This window comes from Drosophila sechellia, chromosome X (genome assembly GCF_004382195.2).
Source record: "Drosophila sechellia strain sech25 chromosome X, ASM438219v1, whole genome shotgun sequence".
Lineage (NCBI taxonomy): Eukaryota > Metazoa > Arthropoda > Insecta > Diptera > Drosophilidae > Drosophila > Drosophila sechellia.
Genome location: NC_045954.1, coordinates 22,129,408 through 22,140,561, shown reverse-complemented (window position 1 = coordinate 22,140,561; position 11,154 = coordinate 22,129,408). Strand labels below are relative to the sequence as shown.

Below are 11,154 nucleotides of genomic sequence, written 5' to 3'. Positions count from 1 at the left end.
GGAGTCCCCACTTACAAGCCACGCCTCCCCGACCACCGCCTGTGCATGCATTTGCGCTTATATAACCAATGTCATCGTTATTTTTAACTTAATTTACATGCTTAACTAAAGTTGTCAGAAAATTATGTTGACGCATGCAGCTTTCAATTATGTTGCATACACGAGAGGGCCCATTAACGCACTATGGGAAATTTTGTTGGCCCCTTTTTGGCCAAAAACCATTTTATAAGAGTCGTTCGATTAAGATAACATTAACAAAGAATTCAGCTGTTGAAAACAGCTCTTGCACGCACAAAATAAATTTGTCTGCAAAGGTAAGTTTTTCCCTTGATACGAATATTTAGCGTCTTTTTTTATTCTGCAAAATGAATTTTATTTAGTGTGGCTTGTATTAATTTCAGCTAAAAGGGAGTTAAACAAGGTTGTTGCTGATTTGTTTCATTAATTTGTTATTATTTTTGTGGTTATTATTCGTAGAATAATTTAATGTGCAATCATTACCACGAAATTAGCTGTTTTTGCTTGGACTACTATTAGAGAGATCCCTATACAAAATTTGTTTATTAAATATAAATATATGACTTAATTACTGGTATCATAATAGATATGGGCTAGTGTAACCCGATGCAGAAAAAAAAACAAATTAAATACCTTTATCCGTTCTGGAGTTACCAACTACAAAAAATATAAGGGGCGGTGCCACGCCCACAGTTTTCGCTATCATAAAATATATGTACTAGTATAACCAAATTCGAAAAATATTATTTTAATACCTCTCCCAGTTCTGGAAGTCTTAATTTTGGCCAGACAAAGTGGTCAATTTTCCCATAGTGCAACGTCTCTATGCGTGTGTGTGTGTGCGTGTATTAATTGGGCGCTGGGCAACATGGCGTATGAATTTTGGTCTGACATGTGCATATCATATTATTATACCCGTTACTCGTAGAGTAAAACGGTATACTAGATTCGTTGAAAAATATGTAACACGCGGAAGAAAGCGTTTCCGACCATATAAAGAACATATATATATTCTTGATCAGAATCAATATCCGACTCGTTTTGGACATGTCCGTCTGTCCGTCCGTATGATTGTCGAGATCATATGAACTATAAAAGCAAGAACGTTGAGATTAAGTATTCCAAATGTTGCCCACTCAAACGCGAGCAAACCGCCCAAAACTACCTGACTAGCTGAGTAACGGGTATCTGATAGTCGGGGACTAAAGCGTTACATCTCGTTATAATTGCGGCTGGTAAATGATAATAAACCAATTGAATGACAGTCCATGCCAGAATGAGTGCCCTCGAATCCCACGGTTTGTAGTTATTCGAAGTGGCCTAAAGACATGAAATGCCCTTTGATGTAAATCCAGCTATCCTGAGCTAAGGTAGAATATAAAACAAAAGTATAAAAACCTTAATAAAAAGGGAATGCTATTCGAGTTTTCCGACTATCAGATACCCGTTACTCAGTTAGTGTAAATGCGAATAGATAGATAGATTGATAGATATTAAGGAATAAAATAAGAAAAAAAAATTTTTTTTAAGTGTGGGCGTGACCGTTTTGGACGTTTTGTAGGTGAAAGGAGGGGCGTTGCCACAGTGTTTTTGGTAAACAGATAAAAATGGGTCAACAAACTTGCTCTGCGTCTATGTCTCTAGAATCTGTATGTTGAATCTAGCTTTTTTAGTTCCTGAGATCGACCTGGCTATTGACCCTGATCAAGAATATATATACTTTATATGGTCGGAAACGCTTCCTTCTGCCTGTTACATACTTTCAACGAATCTAGTATACCCTTTTACTCTACGAGTAACGGGTATAAAACGGTTAAAATTCCGGCGTGAGTGTTTCTTGTTTGCATGCAATATATCTCTATGTTTTTGAAAAACATTCTAAGCCATATTATAAGCAATCGCGGGATGACTGTATAAAAATATAATTGATCAATGTGAAACACTCCAAATGTTGTATTTTAAATTGCGCACATTTGACTGCATTTTCAGTTAACAAATGTTTTGATATTTAACCTTCCTCCAATATAAATGAAGCGAAGATACTTTTCTTTTCGTTTTCACACCCGACTCACATTTATCTTAATGGTCAAGCGTCTACTTTTGCCCTTTTTTCATTTAGTCCTGGGCTTCCAACATTTTTTCCTGTTCCCCGTTGCCCTTTGAACGCAGCGCCACAATTAAATTAAATAGCATCGCCATTAACTCTGAATTTCTATTTAGCGATTCCATCGCATACGGACATGCTGTCCCTAGTAGGGACTCCCTACCATTGTCTTGGCCCAAAAGACAAAAATGTTGGTTTATCCCAGTGCTTACCCACCTGTAAAACATGCAGGGCGAAAGGCAACTGCATAATTGCGTTTTACGCACATGTAAAACAAGCACCTTGTGTTTAAGGCATGTTTATATCGAGTTGCTTACAACTTACTATTTTGATCTCAAGCGCTGATTCGTGTTCCTAGGCCATCAGACACCTGTTACTCGAAAAATACAAACTTTCGGTGGGCTTTGCGGGGCTTAAATTGGGCATCGTAAGACATCTAACTTCATTAGGACGTACAATTTAAATATTGTTCAAAAGTGTGATAGTGTTGTGCGTTTTGTGGGCGTTAGAGTGGGCGTATCAACATAGGTCAAACTTGCGCTGCTTCTATGTCTCTACAATATGTATGCTCAATCTCAACCTTCTAGCTTTCATTCTTCCGGAGATCTCGACGTTCATACGGGCAAACGGACATGGCTAGATCGACTCGGCTATTGATTCTGATCAAGAATATATATACTTTATGTAGTCGGTCGGTCGCTTCCTTCTGCCTGTTACATACTTTTCATAGGAAGTAGTATACCTTTTTACTCTACGAGTAACGGCTATAAATACTGTTGTAATACTTGCCTAGGGATTGCGAACGAGATGAAATCGTTTATGCCCCAAACTAAAGGAGGCTTGAGAGGACTGATCAACCGTTTTGGCGTTGCTACAGATAGTTTCAAGAAAGCCGCTGATCAACAGAACTCCACAGCTGATCAGCTGTCAGTCGCATCAAATCCTCAATGTTGCTAAGATCAGCAGACAAAAAAGATTGGGTGCAATCTGATCAAACCGTTGTGGACGGAGTCCAGCTTGGGATTGCTAATGATTCCGATTTGTCGGCACTGGGTTTCTCAACCAGTGATTCCACCTGTATCTATTAGCTTACTACCACAAGTGAATATTGAGTCCGGACTACCGTCACAAGTTGGTCCTTCAGAAATACAATATGCGGGCCACCATCCGCCTCTTCGTCATCTCTTCTTCAAAAAACGTACATTAAGTCTTAATATTTCCTAACAAATATTTCCTAAAAAGAGGCTTGCGTAGCAAACTAACTAAGATGTGTCCTGATAGCCTTTCATTTGCATCCTATATAATTGTGTTTACAGAGACTTAAAAGACTTAGAATTCGTATTACATTCCGCCGTCTTCGGAATTCCCAGAATATCTAAATCAATCCGTCTCTAATAACTGTCCGATCAGGACCAATTGGTAATGTTTTGGTTTTAATTTTCCATGGCACAATGTGGTCGTCAGAAGAAAAATCAAATATCCTTCACCCTATAGCACAACATGACTTTATTGACGGCTTGCTCGACTTATCATAGTCGCAAGTTAATTATATTCGAAACTCTCTTGGTCGATTATTGGATCTGTGTCTTGTGGCAAGTCCTGAAAGTGTGTTTCTGTACAGAGTAGCACCTCTTACTCAACCCGACGATCTATATCATCCTACTTTCGAAGTGACAATCGAGATATAGGTACCGTAATAAAAGAAAAATCAGATAGCCCACTAAACGAACTCTTTGTTTTCGCAAGACAAACTATTTGAAGCTAAATAATATTATAGCTGGCTTAAATTGGTCCGATCTTTACTCCAGCAATTACAAATTGTTTAACTCTTGAGTTCCGTCAATCTCTAACAAACCCCCTTGGCTTAATAAAGAGTTGACACACCCAAGAAATGTTAAGTCCTGACTTTATAGAATATATAAAAATACCGCTTCTAAGTCTAGCCTTTTTAAATATTACAGTGCTCGGTTAAATTTTACCGTGCTTAATGATCCAGTTCGCACAGGATCCGAAACAGTTTCACAATTTCGTCAAAACTTAGCGCAAAACAATTTCCTACCCTTCCTCGCTATTTTATTCGTAATACGTTGGATCTGACAATAGCCGATCTTTTTGCCAAGTTTTTTAAACAACGTATTTTTCGTTACCATATTCTGAAGAGCGATACTCTTACGCGGTATCAAAGTCGAATTTAATATTTTGTCCCACTCTTCGCCAGGTCCCAGGTTCAATTATATCACCATGTCATCGCGGTTTTATAAACGCAGATAAACATGGACTAACCTTTTGGAGCTAACTCCCTTTATAATACTGGGCTTCAAAAATAATCTTCAAACAGATGTCATCTACCCTGACTTTAGTAAGCATTTGACTACATTAAGCATTATTTTCTAGTAAGGAAACTTGATTTAGTAGTTGATCTTCTAAATTGGATTTTAGGTAATCTCCCTCTTTTTATAAGTTCCCTTTTTTGTATTCTCCGAGTCACATCCCGTGTCCCACAAGGGAGCCACTTTCTTCCGCTTTTATTTACCCTATTTATTACCGACTTTCCTTTAGTAGTAAGTACGCATGTTAAATAATGCCTCCAGCATAAGGACTTTTCGTGCCAATTGGACTTTCCTTTTTTTTTTTTTTTTTTTTTTTGAATACTAATTCTATTTATTAAGGTTTCAAAAGGAATCGTTCAGTAATTCCTCTGTACATAACCTAATGTGTGATAAAGATAAATGAGACCAATTGGTATCTTAATTATAAAGTACAAAAGAAAGAAAAATCCAGTCTAGTTATCAATTACTTAAAATGAAATATGTTATATTATCCTCCGGGTAAGGAGATCGCTGGGGTGTACCCTCTTCAGTCTTCGGAGGGAGATGGGATCAGCTAGGATAGTTGCTAGTCGGTTCGGGTGAATTGGACTTTCCGATCTAGATAACTTTCAAATATGGTGCTGTGATAAGGTACTTATCTTAAATGGCTCCAAGTGTAGTTTGTGACTACACAAATCGATAAAAATGTACAAGGCTAATGAAATTATAAAAAAATAATATCAAAATATTTTTCAAAAATGTAGGCGTGGCAGTTTTTGGTTTTATGTCGTTAGAGTGGGCGTGGCAGCATGGGGCAACAAACTTGCGTCTTTGTCTCTAGAATCTGTATGCTAAATCTCGACCTTCTAGCTTTTATAGTTCTTGAGATCTTGATGTTCGTACGGACAGATCTTTACATGGCCAGATCGACTCGATCCTGATCATATATACTTTATATGGTCAGAAACGCTTCCTTCTGCCAGTTACATACTCTTAATAGGATCTAGTATACCCTTTTACTCTACCAGTAACGGGTATAAACATATTTGCATATAATGTTCTAACAGACATTATTCTAATGTATTTTTTTGGCCGCATGACCGGCATTAGCCGGTCCACGATCTTCTTTCTGGTTGCGATTTTGTTCTCCGTTTATATGGTCCCCGTGGGAGACAGTAGCTTGTGGGTGTGAAAACAATCTTAACCATAGGCATAACTTGTATCTTGAGGATTAATCGTAACTTTGTAGCTTTTATAGTCCCCAAAATTTCGACGTTCATACTAACGGACGGAGTTACAACTATGGGCATCTAGATGAAATATAACAATATGAACATTTATTTTTAATATGCTCGGATAATGCATTACAAATATTTTCGTTATTTTACAGCCTCAATGTACTTTTTAGAAGGAACTAAGCACACAGCACTCGTTCGTTGAAAATCATATCATTATTACTTTGTCATTTTCTTCAAACAGATTTCGTCTTTAGCGAAAGAAAATTATTATCCTGTCAGTAAAAATTCTGCAAATGATGCGGGCCCACTGCTGTTTGTAAATAATTAGTAATTAACGGAACAATCAGCATTGCAGCGCCCAGAGTACCGCTTTAGAGTCAGCTCCTTCAGTGACAGAATGGATCACACAGATCAGGAGGACCTGCTGGCCTTCGAGCGTCGGCTGGCTGAGGTGGTAAACACCGAGAAACGGAGTTCATTTCGCTGGCGCTTTGTCCTGGGCGCCATCTTCGCCTGCTCGGCGATCAGTGCCTGTCATTGGGTTCGGGATGCCAAGGAAAGCGAGTCGGTGGTGTTCAAGATACTGTCCAGTCACAGCGCCTTTGCCTTCTCCCTGGCAACCATATGCCTGCTAGTCTTATATGGAGTCGATCACGCCGCCAAGCAGGACCCCAGCATTCTGCGTGACACCCGAGAAATGCTGTCTCCGTTCCGTCTTAACATTGATAACCAGGGACGTCTCATCCTCGTTCCACCGCAGACAGAGTAGCTGAATATACATCCCCAAAAACACATTTTTATTGACTGCGTTCCCAGTTGATGCCAGTCAAATAAATGATCCTCATAAATTCTAGGGTATTTGTGGAAATGTTAAGTCGGACTAGGTATTGCACACCATAATAAATTTCGAGAGGTGACTTCTTGAAACTAATTGTTTGCGCTGCCAGCTTTTTGCCAGCTTAATTTTCCATTTAAAGCTCAGCTTTAATTTTGGAAACGTTATACATTTTATTTCAAGTTAATGTGCGCTTAAACTAGCGACGACAACAAAAAAAAGGTTCGCTGACAACAATGCTTAGCGATCAAGAATCGAAGAGCGGACCTAAAAACGACCGCCGCTGCCGGCTGACATGCATTGCAGCCCTAAATTATATTAGAATAGAATAGTTATAATAGAAATAACATTGATTAGTATTAATCAATACTACTATTAGTATAGTATCGATTGGAGTTGGCTGCTGTCGACACTATGTAATCGTTTCTGTTAAAATTCCGTTCTGCTGTTCGCTCTGCAGTTAAATGACTTATTAACATTCGCTTTCATAACTTAAACATATCGCATCGAAGCAGAATCTCGCTCGCTGTAATGGAATGTACAGTATATTTCGGGAATTCTAAACGTAGAATCGAAAGTGAAGTGTCTAATGCAATATTACACGTAGAGCAAAAGGGTATACAAGATTCGTAAAAAGGGGGACATGTATATACAGAGGTGGTCAAAAGTATTTTCACTTTTCACATTATACATAAGATTATACTGTCCGTATAAAAATATAGAAGGTTGAGCTTAAGCGCTAAGATTCTAGAGAAGTAGCGCAAGATTTTGCCAACAAATAATGTTTCCCAGATCTTGACAGACATTCTGTCGTCTTGGTTAGTGTCCCAATCAAAAATATAAAGTTTCTTTCTAATTTTAGTGAAGCCTACGAAGTGCATAAATTCAAACATTTGTCTATGAATATATATATGAATATACATATAATACAACCTGGATTCATTGATATTTCAAACCTTATTATAACGGTTATCTGACAGTCGTTGTACTTGTAGTGTCCTTCACTTCTGCTATGTGGCAGCAGCAGAGATACAACTCAGAGAGCACAACTCATCGTAACCCGCCAGTGGTGAGGAGGCAGCTACCCTCAGCGGTAGAAGCGGAGCGAGTCGGAGTGCGTTGCACGCATATGCAAAGGCTACGATTATGTATGCCGGAATTCATGGAGTTTTAAAAGTTTCAAGCCCATAAGCCACAATGCCCACGTCTCACGCTTGACATTTATTATCAGGCGCTCGCCGACCCACTGCGCCGCTTTTACACCCTAGCAAAGGGTATTTTATTTTTTGAAACCCCTTGAATTATAATATCTGTCTACTATTTTCTCTCTGTATTCCCCATTAACACGGGGAGTTCGAGAAATATGAAAAGTAGCCACGGCAGCGAAGTCCTAGATCGGTCAGCAATCAGATCTGAGTTCTTGGTGTCTTTCGTCAAACTCATTTCGCAAGTGTTTTCGGCGAGAGCTTAGTAGGGTAGGCAAACTCTTTTATTTCAATATTTCGGGCCGGAGTAAATAAGTGAGAGATATGTGACGCCGGGTAGGAAGAAGATGAGGGTCGGAGTTCGTTTGCGGTCTATGGCCGTCAACGGGCGCCGGACAGACACATTTGCATGCCCGGTTGGTTGTCCAGCGTACGTGTTACTGAAGGCCTTTTGATTTCGCCAGCAGGGCTTGGGCGTAGCTCGCATATTACCAAGTCCGCACACGTTTCTGGGAAATAAGCATTTTCGCTAAATGTTTTGTAAATGTTTCCGCTTACAACTTTATAATTAATTGACGCTGCAAAGACCGGAAGCGGAAAAGCGGAGCCTTGAAAGCCCCGCGCAAATTACGCCAGTTGAGCGGATTGCCCATAGCGATATGACTGAGGAACTACGGTGGGCCATCCGAAAAGGGGCTTATAAAGGGCTCGGGAGCCGATGGAGAGACGAAAAACTTTAATTGATTATCCATTTCATTACTTTTAGCTTGGTCTCAAAAAACGCAAACAAATAGTGCGTGCATGACAGTTTTGGGCGGCTTAAAGGCGTTAGAAGAGGCGTGGCCAAATTGTCTTTGGTATACCGATAGCAATTAACAAAACAAACAAAAATTTCCACTGTCACGGCCATACTGTTATGTTTTGATTTTTCTTCTTGCCAATTATTACCAGCATACCAAAAACATTAATTATATACTTATCTGCCTCATGCGCAGTCCGTTTTCTTTAAAGTTAATATAATTACATTTCAGGGATATTGAAAATATACATATAAATCCTCACAGTTTCAAAAATTGTCTTGTGCCAGAGTGGGATTTTAAAATGTTTATTGGCGAAATAAATGATCTGATTAAGTACTATAGACGAGGTCCGCAGCTAGTGTGAATGCGAACGCGAAATTTCATAATTTTTTTGCGATATGGATAGATATGAGAATATAGATGAGAACAAATTTAAAAATTGTTTAAAAGTGTGGGCGTGTCCGTTTTGTAGGTGTGAGCAGAGGCGTGGCCAAAATGTTTTTCGTATACCGATATCAATTAACAAAACAAACAATAAAACGAAGAAAAATCAACATATTTTTCAAAAGTATGGGCGTGAGGGTTTTAGCCCGTTTGTGGACGTTAGAGTGGGCGTGGCAAAAAGTTATTTGGCAAATCGTTAGAATTTTACAAGACTAATAAACATATGAAATAATATCTCAACATTTTCCCGAAGTGCGGGCGTGGCAGTTATGGGCGATAAAGTGGCAAAAAGTTCCTTGTCAAATCTACAGAAATACAAGACTAATAGAATGAAAATAAAGACTAATAAATTAAATGAAAAACATTATACAGCTATAGAGTTTCGGGTGAGACTCAAAGTTGGCGTGGTAGGCATCCTCTAATATTCGAAGCGAAGGTAGCCCCGAAAGCAGCGGTGCCCACTCAACACTCAACACCTGGGTGAGGTAAAAGTTTACGGCCGGTGCTTCCTGTTGACCCAGGGCTCCACTTTTGGATCAGTCTGAGGGTCCAGCGTGTGTAGAGCACCTGGGCTGTTACAACGCCCGTCAGCAACCTCGGATTGCCTCGCTTTTGACCTCTCATGTTTGGAAGCCTTCTCGACAGAGACCCAGCAGTAGCTCTGGCCTTTTTGTGGGCGTACTCGCGGTTTTCTCGGAACGAAAGGCGGCGTGTCGAGCATGATTTTATCAAACGTTTCGACGTCACTGCCCCCAACTTGGAGGCGTGCTGCTTCCTGCTCGAGATAAGGACGGAATCCGTTTTTCGACAGCCTTGATCACTGTGTTTTTACAGCTGCTTCAGCGGCGGACAATTACTTTGTGACCACTGCACACAGTATATTACTATATTATAACTATAACTATATATTATGAAAGAGGAGCATACATTAGGGTCACGAAAACGATATTTAAAAACATGTAAGTTGCAACACTGCATTTTTTATGCGATATCAAATTCATATGTTTGTTCAAGCAAAATTGGCGCGAAGCTTTTACCCAACTTTGTGATTCTGTTAAAAATACACCTCGTATCCAAATATTTTCAAATAAAATGGAACATAAGGGTCAAGGTATGATTTATATAGATATAGCTTACTGATCTAGAATTATGTGCTCCATGTTGTAATTGTTGTTGTCTTTGTTGACGTCTTATTTTAAGCAAAATATTACTAAAGTGTTCGGCTATTGTAGAGTAAGAAATGATTTGTGCCAACTTGTGCCAAAAACTAATAACTAATGTGTTTACTCAAATTGTAATTAAATTGATGTTAGCAACGCCTTTCGCCTAAGTTTGCCTATGCTCTTTATATTTTGCCGTTTAAGACAAGTTTGAGATTAGCCGATCGGTTCTGCTGGATGAATGGATCAAAGGAGATCGAAATGACAAAGCCTTAGTTGACTGGGTTGTTGGCGAATTTAAATTAAATGATATTACTATTGACGAGAAATTAAAAATCGCTAAGCAAATCAGAAGCTTTCACCTATGTATAATGAAAAATCTGGCTAAATGTAACCGTACAATTGAAGCATTTAAAAAAAAACACTCCAGTTGGCCTTCATCCAACCAAGTCGCTTCAGACTGTCTAATGGGACGACCTCGACTCTCTTACAGTGGTGCAGGATCACGGCTCAAAGGGGGCCTACCTCGCATAAGCGGGGCTTGGTTGAACGTGTTGAGCATCAGGTATAACATGATGTGTCGTCGATGATCATCCCATGGTACCAATTAGGGCTCGGTGGTCCCCCCCTTTCGGCTCCGACAAGCCCGGACTTGGGGACACCTGATGTTTTTACCAGTTTCGTCTTTTCAGCCCGGGACTGGCAACCCGTTCGCCGCTCCTTGGTATATCCTTTCCTGTCGCGTTTGGAAGAGACTGCCAGCGTACCGCATACACTCTGAGGTCTCGCAAATCCGCATATAGGAGGCAATCGCATAACACGTGTTGCCAGTCTTCACAATCCGCACCATACGGCACCAAATAAATGGAACTCTGATGGATGCCTGAGGGCAACCTCGTGTTACCCGAACAGTCACATCACCATACCTGCTGACTAAGCTTGCACTCCTGCCAGAGAAGACGCTTCTCCACAAGCTGGCTTCTCGGCAGCCGGAGTCGATGAGTCGTCTCATCACGACATTCCACTCCACGTCGAAAGATC

The 11,154-nt window shown here is 39.9% G+C and overlaps 1 protein-coding gene across 1 annotated transcript; it reads left to right on the top strand.

Moving 5' to 3' along the window:
- The first annotated feature begins 5,299 nt into the window (after window positions 1–5,299).
- LOC6620088 (nuclear envelope phosphatase-regulatory subunit 1 homolog) lies at window positions 5,300–6,741 on the top strand. Its single transcript, XM_032725327.1, has one exon. The coding sequence runs from the start codon at window positions 6,067–6,069 to the stop codon at window positions 6,436–6,438; it is 372 nt and encodes a 123-aa protein (XP_032581218.1). The 5' UTR covers window positions 5,300–6,066; the 3' UTR covers window positions 6,439–6,741.
- Window positions 6,742–11,154: the final 4,413 nt, after the last annotated feature.

Bases quoted from the DNA above. Each gene is read 5' to 3' on its own strand.
- LOC6620088 (XM_032725327.1), top strand. From the start codon at position 6,067: ATGGATCACACAGATCAGGAGGACCTGCTGGCCTTCGAGCGTCGGCTG.